The sequence below is a fragment of the Daldinia caldariorum genome (assembly GCF_022478825.1).
Source record: "Daldinia caldariorum strain CBS 122874 unplaced genomic scaffold F4812scaffold_7, whole genome shotgun sequence".
NCBI lineage: Eukaryota > Fungi > Ascomycota > Sordariomycetes > Xylariales > Hypoxylaceae > Daldinia > Daldinia caldariorum.
In genome coordinates, this window is record NW_025953043.1 from 288,879 (window position 1) to 312,800 (window position 23,922).

Genomic DNA, 23,922 nt, shown 5'->3' on the forward strand with positions numbered 1-23,922 from the left:
TCGCAGAAAGCAAAGTTATTGCATTGAATGCAAGTAAACGTCTTCTCGGCATTTGTTCCACATGTCTGGCAGGGTTGCGAAAGTGATAAACGCCCCGCCATGGTGGTTGAGGGTCATGGTTATGATAGAGACCCTTGAATGGCGAGCATTTGGTCGTTTCTGGTACGTAATATCTTCCTGGAGAGTTAGCGGAACTCCTCGGAGCTCAAAAAAAAGAGGCACTCGAGCTCCGGGGGACTCGCTTCCCCTCATCAGCAGCATCAGCCGCAGAGGGGTCTGGATTGCTGCAGAACGGCGCATTAGTAACACCTGAACAACCCATGCTTGGCAGGCCGGGCAGGTTGGATGATAACCCAAGGAAGCGGGTAGATAAATGAGGTATCAGATAATCTAAGACATGAACACGATATCTCCTCAGGGGTAAATATCAGTCTTAATTTGGTAATGGTTTACATATCCTGCAATAGCTCGATACTTACGGTATATTATTCTTATCTCCGATTTCCAACTTCTCATTAGGGCTATTAAGCTTGTGCAGGAACAAGCCAACGAATTTTTAAAGAGTAAACCAATATTTAACTGTGGCTGAGATCAATTGACAATATTCAGTTTGAATTTCACACATGTATGGTCGGGTCAATATAGCCCTGTCAGAATCTGGAGTTGTGTATTACAGATGCGCATTTACATGCTGGCTTTATTGATCCTTTAGATGTAGAGAGCTATTCTCCTTACTAAATTTAAGTGACCTTGCGCGTATATCGATATATCAACTACGTCGCTAGGTTAGCCCGCTCTGCCCGCTGACCTTCGCATAAGGCATCAACATTTAATAGGGCATGGTGGTATTTACAGCACACGCTGTGTCCAAATAAAGAACACGTTTGACCAGCCGGAGCCTATGAGCGCGTGGCATTACTGTGGATATCTCCTCCCAATGACTTGATGCCTGACGCGAAAACTGATGCCTTATACCGACTTGTTTAGCACTGCGCCCCAGCAAAACGAACCTAATTCTGAAATTACTGCCCCTTAATGACCAACATAGGAGGTACCTAGCCATGTAATAATCAGCTTCACGATATGCATTCAAACTGGACGGTGAGTGTTCTAGCTATTGAAAACCAGTTTATGGATTGATCGACATCGATTCTAATACTGGGTACCAGGTACCTAAGGTAGGAGGTAAGTAAAATATGATATGGAGGCAGTGCTGCTTGCTCTATCCTGCATGATGGAGTCCCTTAGAAGACCCTCAAACGTCGCTTGAAGAATGAGCAAAAGTAAGAGATATATAATGAGGTCTTAGCCCGAGTCTTGTAGGAAAGAAAGGCTCTTTTTCTTAGATCCATCTTTCATACCATCACGGCATACTGGGTTAGAGTCACCAGCACGTATCTTTCCAAGTCCCACAAGATGGCCTCCTCGACAGCTTTACCAGCAGCTCTATTAATCATTTATATCATAGTATCTCCATCCCTAATCTATATCGTCAAAAAGCATGGCCTGAAGCATGGGACTTTTATTGGATGGCTCTTCCTCTTCCTATTCTGCACTTTAAAGATTGTCGCTAGTGCTATCGAGATACATGATGCCCGAAGTTCAAGCGCTGCACTGGTTGCTAGCATCGGCCTGTCTCCCCTCCTTGCTGCCGCTTGTGGCATCATGCACGAGTCGTACGTTAAATATAGTCCTATGAGGCATCTACAATAGTTTCTTTAAAACTCACCATGTTACAGACGCGTCTATATCCTTCCGAAATCGCGACGGCCTTTTGATACTCAATACCTTGTTCTCTTCCATGGCCTTGTTACGACTGCAATAGCTCTTGTTGCTTCTGGAGCCTCGAAGCTCAACAACACCACACTATCACCAGACCAGCTAAAACGAAGCCTCAATCTAGTCAAGGGTGGCATGATTTTGTTGCTCTTGGGTTGGCTTTCTCTTGCAGTAGTTACGCTTACCACGTATGGAAACTCTTTAACTCAAAGGTCTAGAAGACTGGCAGCGGGCGAATCAGGGAAGGCTCTGCTCTTAGCCGTCGCTATTTCTATACCATTCTTAGGCATCCGACTACTGGAAAGAGCCGTTTATTTCTTTACCCAAAACCAAGACTTAAGCCCAGTAACGGGTAGCCTAGGCCTACGAATCGGCTTTGAGGTCATAGAGGAGATTATTGTTACCTTGGTATTTGTCTTCACGGGGATCTTGACTCGAAATATTAGAATGATAGCTGCGGAGGACTCATTCTAAGCCGAAATAGATGGGGGTTCATAAGATTAGCTACCTGATGCCTAAACCAGGCGTGGACTAGAATTCTTGATAATCGTATGCAATGTACCTAACCTATCAGTTGTTACCACCCATACACGATAATTACCTACCTAACGTTGCAAGTGATCTTGAACCCAGGCACGGCGAAACTAGCTCATTAAGGTGAGCCAAATTCCCCAAGTGTCAAAGAAATCCGATGGTGGGTGTCATGCGTATAGTGATACCGATACCAGTAGTAATGTAGTAGATATAAGCTACAAACGCTTGCCCTTTACATACATCTGCTACCCTATAGATCTATGCCTCGCCCACACTAGTCCTACATACCCCTGACAGGTCAGCGCCACTCTTCAGGAACTAGCCTAAGTGACTGTACATTTGAGCGTTGAACAGATTGATTTATGGGTTTTCAATATCTATTTCAAGATCGTATCTCACATACATAGTTGATATTGCCCAGTGAGTATAGTGACAAGATTATGACTGCTATCATACTTCTTTACCAGCTTTCCTCTGCCCCTCCCGCCACTCATGCTCCAACATCCCGTACAGAACATGGTCATGCCAACCGCCATTAAACCATATCGCCTCACGATGCTTGCCTTCGCTTATAAAACCAAGTCTTTCGTACAACCTCATGGCACCCGTATTAAACGAAAATGTCCCAATTGAGATGCGATGCAAGTTTGCCATCTGGAAACCATACCACAGCGCCCATCGAATGGCCTCTCCACCATATCCCTGTCCGCGGTATTCCTTTATGATATCAATACTGATATCTGAGCTCCTGTGATGCGCATGATTCGGCGAGCTAGGTTTGAGACAAATGAGACCGATGGGTATAACTTCGTCATCCTTCCCGTCGAGAGGCGTGACGGGTAGACATATAAGAGCACCGAGGAGACATTTTTCGATGTGGCTCATAAACTCGGTGGTCGCCTTTTTGCTTTCGGGCCTCAAAAGTCCATAGCTTGCGCCAGATTGGGCCTCTGCATCCTGTTGAATTGCATAAATGAATGCTACATCCGACGGTTCACTATTGACAGCGCGGTATACGAGACGTTCCGAGTGGAAGGGGTCAAAAGGTCTTGTTTCAGGCATTTTCAAGAACGCTTAAAGCAGAATAGTAGAACGCCTGGATATTCTCTCCAAATGATAGATTCTCGCTGTTGATTTGTAGTAGATAAGGACGTCGTATTTATAATCACAGGAATCTTGCAAATTAGTGGGAATGGGAGTTGCGGCGTAGAAGTCCCCACGATGGTGCTAATAAGTTACGAATTGCCTATTTGGTCTCGCCGAGATTACGGCATGGCTAACTAAAGTGTTGTTAAACAAAACACTAAGAGATTTTGAAGTATATGTGATAAACTATACCTACACGGATATACTATAAGCATACCAGTGTAGGTCTTAACTACCTCCTAACTTGGTGTATATAGAGTTGAAAAGATATTGGTATAATTAACTACCTACCTAGTTATGTCTTTCCATGACAAGTTTGGTACTTTAGATATTGGTATGCACTGATGCACCTTAAGAGGTAGGTACCTAAGGCATAGGGATCAAGTTCATTAAATGGCTACAAGTGTTGGTTCTTAACTTCAGTTCAATAAATTCAACTCCTAGGTATATGACTCGACAGAAAGTTTGAAACGAAAATTCGTAAAGCATCTTGCGCCGTATTTTAGGCCTTGGAGATCCATGCAACTATGTGTAGCGTTATAACCTGAGCTCGCTACTTGAACTGAAATAACTGTAGATACCTCTGTTAGATCTTATTTATTTAAGTCTCTTCCACTATACCGGTGACTGCCGTGTGGCAGAATAAGGAGGCGAGAAAAGGAAGTTAAGGGGTAGCTAACCTTCTTCTTGGTCAGTGGTCCGAATGAGATTTCTGATGTATCTTCAAATCTTTGAGAATCTTCTTCGAGTAGCTCGAGATCTACCTCATCCAAATATTCCATTCCCATCCGTACTTGCTTCCAGCAATTACCATCCTGAACTTGTATTTCAAAAGGATTCTCTGGGTGAAGAGCCAATCGGGGGATTTTGACTTCGCACCGCATGTCGAAGCGTTGTGAATGTGAGACTCTGTTTTTACTAGGATCCCATCGCACCCAAGGGGATGTGAGGCCTGGAGGCCAGAAGCCTTTGGCATCAAGACCCGGAGGTCTTAAAATAAATCCATAGCCAGCATCGGATTCTTTGCCTTTAGGTTTTGCTGCCACGGGGATGACATCGAATAAAGTCTCCACTTTCCCAGGCTTGCCTACGCGAACTCGGCCCTCGCTGAATGCAGCGTTGTTCTGCGGCAAATGAAGATGCATACTGAAGTTTGGAGACATGCAGTAGTGAAGTGACTTTCCATACCAACCAACTTGAAGCCAACTAAATATGTTGCGCCAGACATTGCAGTTCAAGCGGGTTCCCCTATTCCCTAATCCTTCCTTTGCCGCTCCATAAGTACTAAAATGTCGAGATATCAGTATGAAACAGCCAAGCTAAACGCAAGTAGGATAAGAACATCCTTCGGTTAAGGTTTTTTCTTTCATTTTTTCACTTTCTTCTTTTTTTTAAATAAAAGGTACAACTCCGTTTTAGAGAAGAACTCTGCACTCACTGAATACCTATAACGGTTTCAACTCCGCGGAATCCTAACCATACAGGTCCACCACTCATTCCTGGTTTAGTATCGGCTTCGTAACGGACTTGGTGTAAATTGACTCCAACGCATTCACCCTCCGATCTCCGTGGCGACTTTTCGTGCGGTGAATCTTCTGGTGCGTATCCGCAGACGTATACCGTGCGGCCTTGAAGTATGTCCTTGCTTTCATGTTCGCTATAATTGCTACCCTCCCCAGACTCCGGTGCAAGGCCTAACATAACGTGAAATCCAAACCCACGATGTCGTTTAGAGTGATGCCTCTCTACGAGTATGACTCCGTAATCATAGATTTCCATATTTTCATCAGGGTCCTCAAAATACTTCGAGCATACCCGAATCATGTCGGGTTTTACACAAATTTCTTTTTTTTCGTGGGGATCCCCAATGATCCTGATATTAGAGCAATAATGTTGCGGTTTGTCAACAAGGTTGTGCCCAGCTGTGAAGATAACATCGTAGCGGGCGTTTGGGATATTGACGTAAAATCCGTTACCATGCTTCTCGACTTTAAGTCGATACCAAATATTTGCGTTAAGTCTCCCGAAGTCTCAAAGGATTTAGAATGGTTTTACTCACTTCCAAGCTTTTCAAAAGTCAGTTTAACCACCCATTCATGCCACCGGGTTGCTAGAGTAGACACATCTATCCCAAAGCGCTCAGGTGCGCACGATTCATAGTCTCCAATTTGAGTCGGATGCCAGAACTCCCGAGGAAGCTGAAAGGTTTCTAGATTGAAATTTATGAAGTCTGGCTGCTTTTCGTTTCCCATAATTACCTGATAGTAAGGGCCCCGGATTTAGTACTATGGAGATTATATTGAAATGCGATGTTAAATATTCATAAATATAACTATTAAAGGCACTTGAGGGGAAGAAATTTCCAAAATATGAAGACAGACTGTCAAGTTAATAAAGGGCTATGGTGGGTCTCGTCTCGGGAAATACTATCCAATTATGCCTACCTGTGTTCACCTTCGGAACACAGTATATTGCCTTATAGAAACCCAATTAACATCATATGTCTTCAAGTACACCAGCATGCATAGTCTAATCACATTACACCAATGATATTTGTACACAGCTAACTTGAGACCACCCATTCACCACAGGAATCTCCCTGATACGGGTGGAGTAATATAATATTCAAGTAAAATCATTAATATACTATCTCATAATCATCTAGACCTATACCAGGAAATCGTTGTTGCAAGCCCAACAAGCTCGACATCATTAATAAAACCAAATAGTGATCCTCCTTTTTGAAACTCTCACCTTCCGAGCTCCTTTCCATGAAACCTTCCATCCAGCCTGTGCCTTGCTTGAAGGAATAAGCTTACCGTCACCTTCTACTTTTCCCAGACAGGTCTTTTCCTTCTCCCCGCTGACATTCCATAGGGAACCGTCTGTAAGGACGTAGCTCTGGATAACTCTGGTCTCGGGGTCTTCCTCAATCCTAAAGTTATCAATACTAGTGCTGAACTTGGCATTCTCAAGCACATTGGCTAAATAAATGGAACAAGAGATGCCCCTTAGTTAGCAGAAGCATTTCGTTAGGTAATAAGATCTAAGGTGTAGCAGCTTCTCACCTTTCCAGTTGAGTGTAAAAGGATCAAAGACGAGGTAGCTAATCCCAGAGCCTTTCTCCAGATAAAAGAGATGGAGCCTGCCGTCGATAACCTCAAGGCACTGGGGTGTCCCTAGGACAGGGGTGGCCTTAAGAGGGCCAAAAGAAGCCCACTCGTTGTTGTCCGTGCTCATCACGACTGCCAGGTAACCAGTCTCATCCTGGTAAGAGATCACAATCTCTTCCTCTGGGCCAATAATCGCACTTAGCTTACTCTCTGGGCTTGTCTTAATGTTCAATTTGTCGCCGTGTGGTGTCTCTTCCCAGTCTTCTGCGTCCTCGTTGTATGCATAGGAACGCACAACATTATCTTCGTCAATGAAGATGACGATGCGCTGCAGACAACCAGTATTAGGTCAGCAAAGGTACCAAAGGTCCCACATCAAGATGTGATCCAACGTACCGGAGTGTCTCTTGAGCCGAGAAGATATGAAGCCGAGGTATTATGTCTTACGCCTGAAGCAATGATGTTCTCGCTCTCTACCACATCGTCCACCCAGTACTTCTCGATGAGATCCCCATCTCTCACGCTCAGGACATAAAGTCCCTCGCCTTCATCGCTTGGGACCTTTACCGAACCAACAGAAACAAGGGAGCGAGCAAGGTATTGAACACTCATGATGGAGAAGATAAAAGAGTTTGTGATGGACCTGCCTGAAGTTGCCTAAAGACACCTCTCCTTTTCACAGTAACGCCTGTGCATTTATAATCAAATATGGTACCTAGTCTCTCACTTGAGCCTCACTATTTTCAAGCAGCTGCCGCTATCCCAATTACGACACTCTTATGGAGGGGTAAGTGTAGCTGCACACCGACTTTGTTGATTGGGTTGATTGGCGAAGTTGTCAGCTGAAAATGACCCCCCACGCTCTCCCTTTTTGGGTCATGTCGTGAAGCTGAATGCCTGACGCATGTAAGACGGGGGCTGCAAATAACATACCCGGGGCTCTTAAAGAATCGCTTAGATAGAATTACTTGCGGGTCGGACACGGTGCGGATATTCACATAATATTGTTGGCCGCCGACTCAACCAAGGCTTTCGAAGGTAACCTATCGTGTATAGGGTGCTAAACTAGCAGCGGCTTTGTGGGTGTAGTTGGGCAGCATATTTTCAATCAGGCGCAATACACCCCATCGGCACTTAATCGCTCGTCTGCGCGAAATCCTACGTAGAGGTCATTTCCACCGCACGACGGGATGTTACCTAGGTAGCTATTTGGCTCAATGTGACGTCCTGGCTGCATATACCCCAAGCGACGATAGAATCATCACCACGTGTATAAGGAATGGGATAATTTCTTTTTTTTCTCGGCATCTGTAGCTTCACGTAGCCTTCCTTCATACACCGAGATCAACGCCCAATGCTAAGATAGGGGTTACATCACCATTTCACTTAGACAGTCTAATACAAAAATAGGGTAAATGATTGGCATACGATAATTCATAGGTGTTGGCAGATACAGCGGTTTCATCAGGCGTTGATTTGAAAATTAAAGTCCACTGTGGCTTTCGTGGGATGAGGCTCAAAATGTGGGCAGCGGGAGGGAGGGAGGTAAGAACGAGAAGGACGAAGAAACTAAGCTCAGTCGGCTTGCGGCTCAAATATCACGATATTTATTTATATAGTGGCTATTCAGTACCTGGTATTATGCTATGTATCGACAAGGAAAATCGGAAGCCTCAATTCTAGACACACCAAACAATTACCTACCTTATAACCTTCTCGATATGTCTTTTTACAGTGACGCTGCAACTGGCGCCCTCACAGAGAAGGCGTTAGATTATTATTTGAAAACTTGCAAAATCAACGAGCCCAGTACCGAGAAAGGAAACGGCACCTTCGGCTTAACACCACTTGCTGTGGCCGCGCGATATGGACATGCTGATGTCGTCAGGCTTCTCCTCGAGAAGGGCGCCGCGGTGGATGCTCTCTCATCCGGGCTGCTCACACCATTATACATTGTCACGGAACGAGGACGAGGCAACAACCGGGCTGAGATAGTTCAGATCTTACTGAAATATGGAGCTGACCCAAGATACTCCAACCCGACCCTCCAAGACGGGCCGACACCTCTCGAGAATGAACTCAGGCAGCAGAAGGACCCTGAAGTAATCCAACTTCTCGCCCAGAGTGGTGGCAAGACGGGAAAGGCCACAACCTTGGCAGAGAGTCTGAGCCGGCCCGATATCGATGCCGCTATGGGATCTTCAGGGAAACCAATTAATGGTATCGAAATGATAGTGAGCATTATCATTGCTCTTATACTATACATCTTCGGTTGGGTTCACGATGCAATCATCGCAACCGGCAGCGTCTTGAAGGCGTACCCAATTCGCGGCCACACAGATGACCCAATGGCAAAGAAGGTTGATAAGGTGCGAAAATGCAGAAAGTTCATGAACCCCTATCTTCCCTTAGTTATGATCTAACTTGATCCTATAGGAACTACGACCAAAGGCAAAAACTAAGGAAGATTTCGAAAGGAGCATTGGTGATTTCGTAGCCCAGCACAAGCTAGGCAAGTTCTTCAGGAAAGGTAGTGAGAAACTACTGGAAAGTATTGCCGCCAAGGCCGTCGAGGTGCAGAAGGATCAAACATCAGTCTTGGGCGAACCGGAGAACGCTGAAAACCTCATCAAGCTTGCTCTTTACCAGCCTGTCATCTATTGTGGTACGAACCCTGACACATATAGTCGAGTATTAACGGTCCCAAACTAACTTATATTTATAGATGACAGTGGGTCAATGGACCCGGCAGGCAACAATGACAGAGAAGACCGCATGGGAGACCAGCGGAGCCTAGTCAAACGAGTTGCATCGATATGCACCAAGATCGTACCCGACAATCTCGGCGTCCATCTTCGATTCATAAATAACCATCGGGACAACCTTGACAACCTGAAGATGCACGACATCGAAAATATCATGGCTAAAGTCAAAGCTGAAGGTTGCACGGAAATTGGAATTCAGCTCCGTGAACGAATCCTTCAACCGCTCTTATATTCTCAATACAATGAGAATGTAAAGAACCTGACGAGACCATTATTCATCTCCATCATCACCGATGGTATCCCATACGGCGGATACGGATCGTTAGAGACATACAACACGCTCAGGGATGAGATCAAGAGATGTCAGGAGTACTTGCTTGAGAACGGCCTACCATCAAGAAGTAAGTAACTTTCCCAGACTTCTATGCCTCCCTGCCTATCTACCTCTTGTATCTTACTGACTTGCCGCAAAGCTGTGGTCTTCCAAATCAGTCAAATCGGTAGCGACAAGAAATCCAAAGAATTCCTGCAGAAGCTGAAGGAAGAAAACCTTGAGAATGTGTATATTACAGCACGTGAGTTACCCATACGAGAAGCATATGAAGATATTCAATTGCTGACATGGACTGCTAGACCAACTCGACTCGAAGTTCCGAGAGCTCAGGGACAACGAGAGAGGCCTCGAAGCTTGGGTAAGAATAACCCCCCCTCCCCTAACATCCCTACCTCCTAACCTATCGCTTTGAACATTCTGAAAACGTGCTAATCGCATCATCTAGCTGTTCGAAACCCTCCTCGAACCCATCCTAGACCGAAAGCTTGGTTGAACTAAAAAGTATTGAATAATTTTACAGTCTTACATGGTGTCTTTGACAGGTTATTCAGGGGTTAGGAGTGTAAGGGAATGTGACAAGGAAAAGGGTTCGGTCTGAAAATTTGTTCCGCGATTGATTTACGTGTATCCTTACGGCTTTGTCTGACGACTGATTTCATTTGTCATATTACGATTCTAAAGTGTCTTTTTATCTCTTTCAAAATTTGGGTACTTGGGAGGGTTTCATTTAACTTAGGTAGCAATAGTAACAGAATTTTCAACCTAAAGCACCTCCGTTCTTTCAGGGACGACAAAGGCATTTAACGGATCAGATTGCGCCATGACTTTCTTCCCCGCTCCGAGGTCTTTTCGGATATCTCGTTCCCGAAACTCCAAACTGTATAGGACTGTCTGATGATTAAAACCAAGAAGTCATCATCACCTACTAGCCTCTTGACACCCGGGACCAATGGGGATGCGACGTTGGTATTTTCGACAGTGGCCCTATCATATTTGGGGTTCGAATCGAGTGCGAAGTCTGCACCGATAGATTCGTAGCAGGTATGTTTCTCGGGATTCGCCCGCCGTCTTCGATATAGATCACCTCTTCCGGTAGGAACGGTTGTGTAAATTGGGGGAAGACGTGACTTGTCGCAAGGACGCGCAGCGCCGCCGCATGGCGGAAGGGATAAGATGGGTCCCAGTGCATTATCTGTATTGGTCGCAGCTATTCGATCGTTCCAAATTTGGCAGGCGCTTCTATTACTGCTATGATGATAATGAGGCACCGTGAAAGACTTCGTATAAATATTAAAACACACAGATATAAGGCTGTCGCCCAGGGGATAACATTCAGTCTCGTGGGCCTCGTGAGCGGCAGGATTTAAATTCTGATTAGCCGGGAATATGGCTTGCATTAAGCAATATCCGCCGTATGAATCTACCTTTTCCCAGCGGAGGTTCGTAAAGTCAAGAGATTCCATGGTAGTATCGGGACAAATAGCCCTGTCTAAAGAGTAGGTTTCAGCAAGTACGCCGTTGCGGATTTCGTGTACTCGCAATTGCTTCTTGGGAGCGGGGGTGAGCGTAATGACAAAAAAGACATTATCCTCGGTGGGAGAAATGATGAAGTCTAGAAGCATTCCATTTTGCACGAGGCGTGATCCGGCGTTATGAGAGGAAACGAGCTGTCCAGGAGTAAAGTCGTATATATGAGATGTGCCAAGAGGACCCTTGATGTAACAGCCAGTTACATCGATATGTTCGGGCTCTCGGTCGAATTTCCACATGAAGAGTTCTGCGTTCTTAGTGACGATGAGTACAGTCTCCCCCTCCGCAATGCAGCGAACGAATTCTTCCGGAACTCTAGTAGAATGAAGCCGGTCTAGTTCGAGATGCCACGCATGTAACGTCCTTCCACGTCCCATGAGCAATAGCTTACCGCTCATAGCAGTCTTGAACCCTTGCTTCTCTCCTTGATGATTTGGGAATACGTATGCTCGTCGCTTTCTCGTGCGTAGATCGTCAACGACAGCGAAATAAGGAAGGACGTATGCTTCCGGCCACCACGCTATTCGGCCATTATTGTACATCATAAAGCGTGGGAAATAAGTACCGTCATCAAGTTCTAAATCATCCACATCGTCGTAACAGTGCACGCCCCCTGCCCGCTCCGGGACGTCCTTGCTTAGCGTGAAGAAACGGTCGGAACCCAAACACATCTTATGATGTAAGGCCGAGATGAATCTTCCACTCACTCTTCCCTGAATTTTATGTAAGGCGTTTCGGAACATCTCACCCAAATCTTGACCAGCGGTAGCCGAGTTGCGAATGTGATCCTCTAAGCCTGGGAACCACCGCCGAGCAAGCTTAGGCCATATTTCGTCGCTCAACCAAATGTCGCGCCAATGACGACATGCGGTGAGACCCGCGTCTATGTCCTTAGGCTCGAGATAGGTAATAATAAGAACATGTATCTCGAATGGGAGACGACTAATTATATCGAGCTTCATCTCTCTTGAGCTCGAAGACGAGGCACGCGCACTTCCAGGGTGCCGCAGCTGTGTTAAAAGCGACTTCATGATGCCTCAACCCTAAATCATAGGCTTTAACTCATAAAAATAATAGAATGCTGATATTTCCCCGACCACAAGTGTGATATGATAAATGGCTTAGATACAAGATCGCCAAATTAATACGTAGTTTCTATTAAGAAAAAAGAAGATCAAACGGTAAAGGTTGTTGGTTACCTCAAAGCTAAAAGTTAATACAAAAAGCGTATCAGCTTACTCTTCTAAAAATACAGCTGAAGTGGCATTGGTCGCATCAAGGGTTCGTAAGAAAAAAAGGGGGCAGCCTTAGTTGAGGTTAGGGTACCTGGGGTATCAAAATTGGAAGAGATAATAAATACCTACAGATAGGTAATCGCCGATATCAGTTCCGAAGATCTCCCGGTGCCTGACTTTTACATAGTAAGGTTCTTCGGAGTCCGGACTCTTTATGTCTTAAACTTTTCGTAGCTTTTCGTAGTGGGCGGCGCCAAGAAAGAAACAAACAACCGCGAAAACGACAAACAGACCGAAAACGACCAATAGAGTGCAAGTAACTCAACTCTTTGCAACTGACAAACGAGGTTTGGAAACAAACGATCAAGAATTGTGCTTCATATGAAGTGTTCTTGAAAGAAAGAAAAAACATTTATTTTATATTAGGTACTATTGGATACACCCAACAAGCTTCATAGGTAATTCATCAGCTGGATGATTTATACTTTTCACGTATGGCAGCATATCTATACCTAATCTAACGAATTAGAAAGACGGATAACTCTGAGCTAAATCACCCTAAATACGTGTAAACTTGGGAACTGACCGACGCGTTACAGGGAGGTACCTAGCCCTAGCCGGTACTCATAAAGAGTACAAGTCACGATTATCAAAATCTCAGACCAAGGTGTATCAGCACCTTTTCGATAAAAAAATAAGGATCTACTAAACAAATAAAATAATAAACTATGAGACTAATGACAATATCGAGGGAAATCTTGGGCTCCAGGGTCTAGGCTGTCTGAGCTCTCCAAGTCAAATCCACCACTTAATCTTGACTCAACGCCGCTATTCCATATGTCTAGCCTTTTCAGATCAAGATGATCGACTCGACCTCAGTTGGAGCGAGCTCTAAGACACTTTCGGCAAGCATGATGCGCGGCCGCGATACACAGCAGTCTCGCCCGTAGACCCGTTCCTTGGTCTCGATCGCTGCCCAATTCAATATGCGTTTCCCAGCAGCGGTTCTATTCCTGCCAACTATCCTTGGAGGGAAGCTGGTTATCCCTGAGATACAAAATGCAGTGAGCGCGCAGTTGGTAGGATTCAGCGGATACACAGGCTAGTACGATTCGGCCGTAGTCAATGATGTCTCACCTGTGAGCTCGAGCTCCGTCTCCGGCTCCGAGGAAAATAAAATCCAGGAGCGAGCCGCTATTAGTACTTACTGGTATGAGAAGATTTCACATCAAGGCATATCGGCCTTCAATGCCAACGGTACAACGTACAAGGTCTACTGCAATGTCAAGGATTATGGCGCCAAAGGCTATGAGCAACTTACATGATACAGTACTTCCCCGCAGGAACCTACGTGGTTTCTTCGTCAATCGTTAGCTACTATGCGACCAATACTGTCGGAAACCCGAATAACATGCCTGTTTTGAAAGCCACGGCCGGCTTTTCTGGATTCGGTGTCATAGACGGTGCTCCGTGCCAGACCGGTGGAGATCTACCCCACGGAGCGACGAATATCTTCTGGCGTCAAGTCAGAAACTTCGTCATTGACCTAACAGCCATCCCGGCGGCGACTGAGGCAACCGGCATCCATTGGCCTACGGCACAGGCAACGAGTTTGCAGAATATCGTGTTCAAGATGTCCAGCGATGAGGGGATCAAGCACCAAGGAGTTTTCATAGAGTCGGGCCCTGGTGGTATCCTAAACGACCTCGTATTTTATGACGGTTTATATGGAGCCGTGTTTGGTAGCCAGCAGTTTACCGTAAGAAACCTCACTTTCAGCGATGCAGTGACTGCTAGCTATCAGCTATGGGACTGGGGATGGACGTATAAGAGCATATCCGTCAGGTAAGTACTACATAATTCTTCCATCCCAGCTAGAGGTTCTTTTTGAAACTACTCCTATTTTCCTACATAGGTATATTAACGGAGGGAGGGTAAGTTAGGTAGCTAAATCCTTGCAAATCCACGTCTACCGCATATCTTCTCAAGTGAAAGCATTAGAGAGTCGTAACATTCCATTTATGTCTCGCAATGAGATGGATCATGGGGGTTATTTCCATCTGATGTAGGCAGTGGCTGACAGAGCGCAGATAATTGTACAGCCGGTCTTGATATGGCGACTCGAGACTCGAGCGGCGAAACCGTAGGGTCTGTCACCTTCGATAGCTCATTCACGAACATGAAAATCGCATTTAATATATCGCGCTACGCAAAGTATCAACCGACGACAGACGGCAGTCTTGCGATTGAGAACGTCTCCTTGAAGAACGTATCTAGAGCTATCCAATTCGGCCCAACCAAAAGCGCCCTACTTGCCGGAACCACAGGGTCAACGACAATTGCTAGCTGGGTAAGCGGTAATGTGTACAGTCCTACAAGCCCCGAGACCACCGCCGGCTCGATTACCCCACCTACTCGCCCGAGCCTTCTCGTGAGCAACGACAGATTTCATGAGCGGTCGAAATTTTCATATGCCAATCTCGCTGTGTCGTCTTTTTCTTCTCTTCGAACTAGTGGTGCTAAAGGTGACGGTACGATTGATGATACCGCAGCTCTACAGCGCGTCACAACCGCGGCTGCTAGTCATCATGGGGGCTCCGTGTTAGCACTAGCAAGAGCGTACTTGTTTGTATATGGTGCGGGGTAAGTCAACTTCTTAAGTCTTGTGACGCGAAAAGTCCAACTTGATTGCTAGGAACAGTTAGCTAATTTACCGCAGCTTATATTCGTTCTCTAGTAACTTCAACACAGCATGCTCTGCGAAAGGTGCTAGCTCGTTATGCCAGGCCGGAATGGTGCAATACGACTCAGCGAGCACTAAGGGATTCTAGATTTACGGCTTGAATTAGGTACTGTCGGTGCTTACGGGATGGTCTTTAGGGACACCACTAAGCTTGCGGATTATTCGCAGGACGTCAAGGGTGTTCCCAAGCACAATCATCGTATCAACAGTAATGATCAATGAAGTACATGGTAAACCTAAGTGTATATAACAAAGGTGTTGCTACTAGTGTATGACCCCCTTGGCTATCAATGAGTCTCGGATTTGTATATACCATCTATCTTACGCCTAGGTAATTCATGTATAAAGAAAGCAGCCGATATGATTACGCTTCCCAGGCATAGTAAAGATAAACAATAGGAGAAAGGGGCTATTCGCGTGACATAGAACACTTACGAACAATCGCATTGACTCGTCGCAGCTCCTTTAATAATGGCATTGTTTGGGAAACCATCCATTGTACTGTTGCAAACTTTATGAGAAGCCTTTCATATAGACAAGGCAGAAAACATCCGACTGAGAGAAAGCCCTTCCTATTACACCTTACGTACTATTGAGTATTTCAGACCAGTCCCCCGTGACGATTAACTAAATTTCAGGATCACAGATACTTTCACGACTAACGATTTCGAAGATATCCTAATTCAGAGGTAGGTTGATAGAACTTTCTGGATACCTAAATTAGCTAGTGACCGGGGCCAAACATTACGATTCAACATGTCTACCTCGGGACGCTACATGGATGAGGATGTCAGGATGGATTTGATTGTGGACTATTTACGAGCAACTAACGGTGGGCAATCGGCAAACAACAGCGAGCGTCGTTCAAGTAGCAACGAACAACGGACCTATAGCACGTTTGCGACACGAAGGGAAGCGCCTTCGCCGTTTGTTGCGCCGATAGAGGTAATACACAAACCGGGTATGGATGCCAGATATCCACCGACTCCCAGTAAGTTCACCCTCCCTGCCATCCCAAAGCCTAAGCGCGCTCCTCCTCCTCGTCCTACACTGCAGCGGGACCGGCCAATCTTTGAGAGCCTTCCCCTCGAGGAAGAGGAGAGTAGCGGGAAGTGCGATCGAACGGAATTTTGGTACGAGCAAGGCAAGGAGTGGAACGTAAAGGGGGGGAATCAAAAGCGGAATGGGAAGAAAGACATGGATCGGATGCAGACGGGACCGGAATGCTTCACATGCGGCAACAAGTTACGCCTCGAACAGCTCATGTCCGAGGTCCCTTGCGATAACTGCGGCTGTTTCAATTAGTTGCCTTGGATAAGCTGAGGCTCTAGATGATGCCTAAGCCCTAAGAATTATATATAGTCTCTTGTGGTTGAACTCAACCGCTTTCCGCTTTGCCTTGGGTTAGTTAAGGTATCTCTATCTACTATCTAAAGCACCTAACCTAATTTTTGTTCGTCTTATTAATATATACATACCGCTTTCTATACCTATATGACGCGCCTTATGAAATTCGACGTGCCAAAACTCGCTATGTAATGCCTCTTGTTTCTATCAGACCCATGCCTATTCCTTAACCCGCTGGAAACCCAACTTGCTATGCGACGTGTTCTTATACCGCCAAATTACTTTAAAAACAGGGAGGCGATCGACATAGATATGACAGCATATATCCCCGCATGCACGGCTTTGGGCTGTTGAGGCCGACCGATCTTCTCTGAGCCATGTTGTTGATATGCTCTTCTCCCCGACGCGAAAAGGGGGGCGTGAGTGTGCGGCGGACGAGACCTTATTCTGTGAGCTGCGTAGCCCTGGCCAAAGACGTCGAAACATCACAAAGCTTTAGTTTTTATTATTATTATTATTACCTAGGTAGGTATTTTCAATATTATAAGGCATTTAGTATAATTCACACGAGAAAAGAAGCTTTTACAATGTTCTTATACCTTGAGTACCCCTAATACAAGTGAGACTCAAAGTTGGTGCTTTTTAGTGGTCGGTCCGCCTTCTAAAACTTGAGACTTTTAGCACTGCTAGAAGGGTTTTGAAAGCACCAGAGGCAAGCTTAAACCCATTCATACTTGAAGCTTCAAAAACCAAAAGCATGATTGTACTAGATTTTGAGGCTTTATATGAAACAATTGATCCAGATATATTTCAGGCAAATCAGGTTTTATATTGATAATAGAGGAAAGTTACGTACCAGGCAAGGCACCGATTGATAAACGTTCTAGGCTATTGACGTCACCCCTAGGTTGTTGTACAGTGTACAGTTTACTAGGTGTATTAGGTACTAGGTAGTGTAAAAATCGGCGCATCTTACAGTGGCGGAGTGGCAGAGTGGCCGATCAATCACCTGATTATTTGGATTCGGACGCTATTCTTATCAGGGGACCGACCGATAATTAGGCCATAAACGCTTTCTTTTCCTCAGAACATCCCACAACCCATTCTTGCTTCCATCAAACATCAAACATCAAAACATAAAAAAATCAACCTTACAAAATAATCATCTGCCCATTACCTACCTAGTATATATCAGCCCTTTTTAATCGTAGAATCATGACCGACGATAAGTCACAAGACCAGACCTCGGCGCTCGCTTCCGGAGTGGAAACCAAAAAGGAAGACCCCCCATTGGATCAAGCTGCCCAAACGGACTCCGGCGACAACAAGACGGAGAATACCGCCACATCTGACTCAAACTCCACCTCGCAGTCGAGACCGACCAGACATTTGCCTACCCATTATAAGGGCATGCCGAAGCAATGGGAGAAGAATCAAGGTGAGTTACCGGCCCGGACACGTTTCTGCCAAGAACCGGTTACATAGCGGTAGTCTCCTTTGTATCTGCCGTTCAACTCGGTAGACTAACCGATTTTGCAGTTCCTAAGAAGGATAATTCAAGCTTGTAGAATCTGTCTCTTTGTGCTTGAGAGCATAATCTGGAATTCCAGTGCACCTAACCCATGAGTTCGTAACCATGAATCTGCCCGAGACGAAACATGAGAGCTTCCAAAGCGGGCTCCGGGATTTGTAGCCGATGTCTGTATTTAGCGATATACGGAATATGACAGCAAACCGTGTCGAGAATTTATATCGAAATGTCACGTGTCCTTCATTCAGTCCTTCCATCTGTCAGAGTTGTCTCAATTTGACGCCTTGGTGAACCGGGATTTCCCTTTCTCCAATTAATCCGACAGGTATCTAATATCCAGCTCGTATCGACAATGCGAGGCATACAGTTAGTTGGAGGTCACTTGCGACCCAGCTGAACCAAGTTCGGAATAGTTTCTGCGTAATAAATGCCATTGCGATATTTTACACGAGTCAACGAGCAATTCGAGACAAATTCTACAGTGTCCAAAACGAGGTAAATAAATTTAGGATATCAAACCATTTAAGTATCGAATTATCTAGCTCCAATTTTTGAGTCTAGAAGTCGATTTTACTTCCAAAATACCCTCTAATTTCTCACATCACGACACCAAATCGGCAATCTCCTGACGCCGCACTCCACTTATAGGATGACGAACTGCCGAGTGCAGTAGCCTGATCCACAGGCAATCCCTCCCAAAGCGAAAAAAGTTGCATTGCTACACGTTCCTCCATTGATTTCAGCAACTCGGGATTCAACGAAGTCTTAGTAGTTGAGGAATAATGTACGGGCTTTATCCAATTAGACTCAACATGTCTAGACATCACTTTTCTCGCGCTTCGGACGTTGGCAACTATATAATCCCCACGTCCTTCGACCCCTACTAAATCCATATGTCTACAAGACGTTCACCAGTCTCGACAACATAAATACTCTATATTATTCATATAACCACTTAGTAACAGTATAACAGAAACTTCATACAAGTTTTCTCCAAATTTATCAGTTACAGTGGACTGAAAATCATACCTATACTCAACCTAACACCAAACACAATGAGCGACAACTCAACGCAAACTCGACCGCTTAGTGTCATCGTGACCGGCGGTTCAAGCGGGCTCGGGGTCATGATGACCAAGTACTTCGCCTCTCTGGGTTACATAGTCAGCATTCTCGACGTTAACACCGCTTTGGGTCACAAGGTAGTGACCGACGTTGGGACAGAATATCCGCAGTCGACTATCAGCTTCAAGCGCGTAGACGTCACATCCTGGTCTGATCTAGACACAGCCTTCCGGGAGGTCTACCAGCAACGCGGTGCCGTCGACATCGTCATGGCCAACGCTGGCATCTCAGAACAAGGAGCCAGCAGTCTAACGCTAGTCGACGAGGATGAGCCGTCCCAGCCAAGACTCAGGACACTGGACGTGAACTTAACGGGAGTGATATATAGTGAGTTCCATCTATCTCTATGTAAATAGCAAACCCTTTACTAACCTGTCTAAAAGCCGTCAAACTTGGAGCACACTATATCAAGAAGAACAATCCAGATCCCACAACGGGATCACGGGGTACAATCATATGCACTGCCTCGAATGCAGGTCTATACCCCTTCCCCGTTGCCCCCATCTACGCTGCTTCAAAGGCCGGTGTGATAGGGCTAGTTCGTTCTCTAGCCAAAGTTCTCGAACGTGTCAACATCCGGATCAACGCATTAGCACCGGCAGTACTGGGTAAGATCCCCCCCCTCTCCCGCGCACCCCACATCCCTTTTTGCTCAGGTCCTCCAAAGGTGCTTGCGCATGCATTACCGAAACTCTACTAACTAATACGGTACAGAAACCGGACTTTCTCCCTCCAAAGCTTTATTTGAGGAGATGGTTGTCACGCCGCAGGAGACGCTTATCAAGGGCGTCGCGCAGCTAGTCGGAGACCCCAAGATCACCGGGGCCGTAGCCGAGATCCACGGCGACAGCGTGACGCTGCGCCCGCCTCCCGAGTACGTGGATGAGGCTACACACGCCAACATGCAGACTTTCTGGAAACACGGCGTTGCTTAAAAGCGATGGTTTGATGCATTTGCTAGGTCTTATCGGTTTAAAAAAAGGAATCAAGGCGTAAAGTAAATTACCTAAGGTTGGGATATGACCGTCATGTGCTAGTAAGGCATAGAAAGGGGCATAGAAAGGGGATTTGGGGCTTGGTTCTCAGGGCTATCGAGGCCTTTTTAATGGACGCTATTTAGAGAGGGTTTTCCGAGACAAGCCGTGTCTTCAACTGGTACTCTTCTAGGTTAAACGATTTATACAATGGTCTCTCGTGTCTATTTTAGCTTAAATGGCTACCTCCAAGCTACCTGTGTATAAGCATTTCAAATTTCTCTGTTTATTTGAATGCAATGCAATAACAGCCATGTACCTCTTCTCAAGTAGATCCAATCCGATCGGAGGAGAATAACAGCAAGTAAAAACTACCTACTCTTACCAGCCTAATATATCTTTAAGCGTTTGTTCCAACAGGTAGATATATATCGGTTAGTCAGAGAAATTAGGTATCGGATTTCTTTTCTATCACGGTTCAAAGTCGCTCTCGACTTGCGAATCAAAGCTAGTATCCTAGCGGTTTTATCGGATGCTCGATCATATGCTGAGAGGTACTTTAACTTGCCGTCAACAAATAACAGTATATATTAGACACTACCCACCGAGGGCTAGGAAATTTCATGATAAGCACAAAAACAAGAGGATAGCGTCGAAAAATTTCCATCGTAGATTCATCTAGTTACATGACACAAACGCTTAAAGACATCAAGGCTAAGGTTTGCTTGCGCCAGAAGTGAATCAAGCTCATTCGACCCCAGCCACGGCCCAGCAACTGACTATAAAGAAATAAAAGTCTCGGCAATGATTCAGATCAAATAGCTATCCTAAGTTGTAAGAAGGAACTAAGGTATCCTTTCACGCGCAGACTTAGGAAAAAAAATCCAGGGGTGGCTGGAAAGTCCTCGTCATTGTAGTAACCAATGTCAATCTAAGGACCTACAAAGCGTCTGTTTCTAGAGCGGTTGTCACGTCGACAATTATATCTAGCAACCAACTCAACGTGACTACCTAACCTAAGGTACGTAGGTAGAAACCACCGTTATTCATGAGTATTACCTCTATCCCGCACTCGAGATTCGACTAGATCGCCAATTCCGCGAATCCTCCTTTGACCCACTGCTGAGTAGACACTTACCTGACTTTACCCTTCTGAAGCCTAATGAGGTAAGGGGGAATTACGACTCAACCTACGCGATTCCGGCCGTGCCTCGTCGCACCATTACCTACCTACCTAGGTAATTAAATATAAGCCTTCATCAACACGTCCACTTCTTCTTTCTTGTAAAGCAATTCGCCAACCTTTCCCTGCCTTGCTTCGGCTACTCTAAGATTACCTAGCACTCACCTGTATAGCATCCTGTTTGCTGGGCTCCAGCACAATTCCAACACCCAAGCATTCGAAAAAAAGAAAAACAAAAGGGCAGATTGCGCAAGGACATACAATTCCGCGACGTTACGAGGGGGGTCATTAGAAGCAACTGGTACTAGTGCCAGAGTGGAGATAATAGGAGATTGTTGCGTGCCCGACTCGCCCGATGCCGAGATACTATTGTTATGATATCGACTGGTTCGAGGACGGCGTACAGCTTGTAGAGTGCGGCAGCGACGAAGGCGAGCCTCTGGAAGCCATGGACGATAGGGCCGTTGGGGATGTTCCCAGCTGGTCTGCTCTCGACCCCTCCGAGGTATACGACCGGGAATCCCGGCGATTTCTTTCGCAGCCGCAGCGTGACAATGCCACGTCTGGCCAAAGTACTCCTCGGGGCAGCGGGGACATTCTTCCTGATATTATGATCGATGGCTCGGTAAATAATGCGTGGCATCCCCACTTCCTAGAGGCCGGGTATGGCGAATCCGTCCAAGCACCGTACGGTCCCGAGAGCTACTGGGACAGGTTGTCTGGGCGAGACCAACTGGTCTCGACAGCCACGTACTCGTGGTGGTGGTTCGCGACCCTGATTGACAGGGTAGAAAGCGGAGAGTACTACTCTCCCTTCTACTACGCCGACGACGGGTACGATTCGTACGACTCGTACGACTGGCGATACGATCTGGATTGGAGAGACGGCGATAATTTTAACGACGACGACGGGTATCTAGAACAGGATCTGTTTGCCCCGGATAACGTGATCGATGAGAAGCTCCCGAACCTGGCGAACTTTCCTCCAACCCGTGATTATTTCATCTATCCTCGCCACCCCACCGAGCAATGGTGGCCGCTCTCGTAAGATTCTGTGTCGGTATACCCGTTGGACAAGTCGTACTTAGAGGAAGGATGGATGTTTCTTGAAGTCGAAAAGCGGACAACATCGACCAACGACGCGTATCAGAGGGAGGAACGGCATAATCGCGTCGTGAACGGACCATTCGTGGGTAAAAATAGGCGTCAGTAAGAAACAATTTGCAGTATATCGATCATATCGAGTGGGTGTTTGGGTTTGCATATAATCGGGATAGAGGATAGATGGCGGATAGATAGGTAGGTGTCGCGAGCTCTATTCCAGAGGTATTTCGGTGTACACCCTAATATGATTATAACACTAACACATATTAACTTTCCCCCCCGCCCTCTGTGTGATGTGACTTAGTTAGATGCGACGCTTCTCTCAGATTTGAACGTAAATGGTGAGATGTTAACTCTTTTGACCTCAAAAAGCTGCATGCGTCAATATCGAACGGGGTGATACGGTTAAGACGAATATTGCTCTTATGCATGTAAGATTGACCCTGTGTTCCGCGGAAGCAGGAGAATACGAAACGGTCGCAATTAAACGTAAAGTAAGCACGGTCCCCGGGACCCTTCAAAGCAGCAAGCTGGGTAGGTATTGTCAATGCGGTGTGTACGATGTGGAGGACTATGGTTGGCGTCATCCTCGCATCGCCCATACTCATTATCCGTTTTCCTATTGATGTGTTGTACGCACGCACATTAACGGGCTGACAAGTTCGTACCTCCATTGCCGGATAATAAGGTAAAAATAAGGCATAGCGGTGTAGGACGAAGCAACGAGGAACGAATGAGGAACGCGGGGAAGGACTCAAAGTCCGGGGTTTCGTCTGGGGGAGAAAGTCTGGGGTAGCATTGGTCTGGATTGAAGAGGAAGGCTGTCATGTGATGAATGAGGGGAAAAAGGGAGCAAGAAAGCAACAGGCCACAAGAGCCTGAGGGTGCGTCGACCAGAACCAAAGTTCTCTTTATGCTTCTTATTTTGACTTCATCCCAGTGTCACACTTTATCGTCTGTTCCCTCTGCTGCCTCCTATCCCGTATTTTCGTCTTCTAAAAAGCCGAATTGTTGAAGAAGACACGTTCGGTAAAGCCGAGTCTTGAACACTTAAGAATCGACAACTTATTCGCTTGTACCTGTGATTTATAAGCCCCAGAATACCTTCTCCAAGAATCCAACCCCCCTTGCATGATAGTTTGTTAAGACGCGGTATTTTGCTTCTGGCTTGTTGCTTGTCTGTCGCACCCGGGAACGAATACCCAATCCATATAAAGAGAGCAATCAACTCTAGACCACACCCAACTCGAACATATCGTGGGTTTTTCCAAATAACGATACCCTAGTCGAAAGGTATCCTTGTCATCATCCAGCACCGTTGAGAATCGACCAAGACCAAAAGTTATTTCCAACTCGAATTCTCCGGACAATGATAAGGTCCGAAGTAGAACCCAAACCTCGAGGCCGGGGTGTCAGTGGTGGCAGCTATAATGCGGGGATGCTCAGCAAATATAACGGTTCGGGCACCGGCATGGTTTA

At 45.9% G+C, this 23,922-nt stretch overlaps 11 protein-coding genes across 11 annotated transcripts; 8 read left to right on the top strand and 3 right to left on the bottom strand.

The window, feature by feature from the left end:
* Window positions 1–910: 910 nt before the first annotated feature.
* Window positions 911–2,383, top strand: F4812DRAFT_425999 (uncharacterized protein). The gene is made up of 2 exons (XM_047933974.1): window positions 911–1,676; window positions 1,740–2,383. Exons 1-2 carry the CDS (start codon window positions 1,417–1,419, stop codon window positions 2,251–2,253), a joined length of 774 nt encoding a protein of 257 aa, XP_047790546.1. The 5' UTR covers window positions 911–1,416; the 3' UTR covers window positions 2,254–2,383.
* A 275-nt stretch (window positions 2,384–2,658) lies between these two features.
* Window positions 2,659–3,589, bottom strand: F4812DRAFT_426001 (acyl-CoA N-acyltransferase). The gene has a single exon (XM_047933975.1). It carries the CDS (start codon window positions 3,373–3,375, stop codon window positions 2,764–2,766), a length of 612 nt encoding a protein of 203 aa, XP_047790547.1. The 5' UTR covers window positions 3,376–3,589; the 3' UTR covers window positions 2,659–2,763.
* A 249-nt stretch (window positions 3,590–3,838) lies between these two features.
* On the bottom strand, window positions 3,839–7,184 carry F4812DRAFT_470861 (uncharacterized protein; the record flags this gene model as incomplete). Its single annotated transcript, XM_047939027.1, has 7 exons — window positions 3,839–4,030; window positions 4,140–4,743; window positions 4,898–5,447; window positions 5,519–5,717; window positions 6,214–6,443; window positions 6,528–6,900; window positions 6,969–7,184. The coding sequence occupies 7 exons, from the start codon at window positions 7,182–7,184 to the stop codon at window positions 4,013–4,015; spliced, it is 2,190 nt and encodes a 729-aa protein (XP_047790548.1). The 3' UTR covers window positions 3,839–4,012.
* Window positions 7,185–8,293: 1,109 nt separating this feature from the next.
* Window positions 8,294–10,164, top strand: F4812DRAFT_458666 (uncharacterized protein; the record flags this gene model as incomplete). Its single annotated transcript, XM_047937394.1, has 6 exons — window positions 8,294–8,941; window positions 9,009–9,237; window positions 9,298–9,738; window positions 9,811–9,912; window positions 9,971–10,029; window positions 10,117–10,164. The coding sequence occupies 6 exons, from the start codon at window positions 8,294–8,296 to the stop codon at window positions 10,162–10,164; spliced, it is 1,527 nt and encodes a 508-aa protein (XP_047790549.1).
* Window positions 10,165–10,270: 106 nt separating this feature from the next.
* F4812DRAFT_359496 (uncharacterized protein) lies at window positions 10,271–12,608 on the bottom strand. The gene is made up of 2 exons (XM_047931822.1): window positions 12,566–12,608; window positions 10,271–12,407 (listed from the first exon to the last, which is right to left on the bottom strand). The coding sequence occupies exon 2, from the start codon at window positions 12,230–12,232 to the stop codon at window positions 10,472–10,474; it is 1,761 nt and encodes a 586-aa protein (XP_047790550.1). The 5' UTR covers window positions 12,233–12,407; window positions 12,566–12,608; the 3' UTR covers window positions 10,271–10,471.
* An 814-nt stretch (window positions 12,609–13,422) lies between these two features.
* Window positions 13,423–14,285, top strand: F4812DRAFT_458668 (pectate lyase superfamily protein-domain-containing protein; the record flags this gene model as incomplete). Its single annotated transcript, XM_047937395.1, has 3 exons — window positions 13,423–13,500; window positions 13,543–13,707; window positions 13,767–14,285. The coding sequence occupies 3 exons, from the start codon at window positions 13,423–13,425 to the stop codon at window positions 14,283–14,285; spliced, it is 762 nt and encodes a 253-aa protein (XP_047790551.1).
* A 240-nt stretch (window positions 14,286–14,525) lies between these two features.
* Window positions 14,526–15,177, top strand: F4812DRAFT_426018 (uncharacterized protein). The gene has a single exon (XM_047933976.1). It carries the CDS (start codon window positions 14,550–14,552, stop codon window positions 15,081–15,083), a length of 534 nt encoding a protein of 177 aa, XP_047790552.1. The 5' UTR covers window positions 14,526–14,549; the 3' UTR covers window positions 15,084–15,177.
* Window positions 15,178–15,600: 423 nt separating this feature from the next.
* Window positions 15,601–16,830, top strand: F4812DRAFT_426019 (uncharacterized protein). Its single transcript, XM_047933977.1, has one exon. The coding sequence runs from the start codon at window positions 15,936–15,938 to the stop codon at window positions 16,482–16,484; it is 549 nt and encodes a 182-aa protein (XP_047790553.1). The 5' UTR covers window positions 15,601–15,935; the 3' UTR covers window positions 16,485–16,830.
* Window positions 16,831–17,441: 611 nt separating this feature from the next.
* On the top strand, window positions 17,442–18,603 carry F4812DRAFT_359608 (uncharacterized protein). Its single transcript, XM_047931823.1, has 2 exons — window positions 17,442–17,964; window positions 18,066–18,603. The coding sequence occupies exons 1-2, from the start codon at window positions 17,742–17,744 to the stop codon at window positions 18,092–18,094; spliced, it is 252 nt and encodes an 83-aa protein (XP_047790554.1). The 5' UTR covers window positions 17,442–17,741; the 3' UTR covers window positions 18,095–18,603.
* Window positions 18,589–20,254, top strand: F4812DRAFT_359625 (putative short chain dehydrogenase/reductase). The gene is made up of 3 exons (XM_047931824.1): window positions 18,589–19,509; window positions 19,566–19,790; window positions 19,897–20,254. The coding sequence occupies exons 1-3, from the start codon at window positions 19,113–19,115 to the stop codon at window positions 20,115–20,117; spliced, it is 843 nt and encodes a 280-aa protein (XP_047790555.1). The 5' UTR covers window positions 18,589–19,112; the 3' UTR covers window positions 20,118–20,254.
* Window positions 20,255–21,694: 1,440 nt separating this feature from the next.
* On the top strand, window positions 21,695–22,387 carry F4812DRAFT_458673 (uncharacterized protein; the record flags this gene model as incomplete). The annotated part of the gene is made up of 1 exon (XM_047937396.1): window positions 21,695–22,387. One exon carries the CDS (start codon window positions 21,695–21,697, stop codon window positions 22,385–22,387), a length of 693 nt encoding a protein of 230 aa, XP_047790556.1.
* Window positions 22,388–23,922: the final 1,535 nt, after the last annotated feature.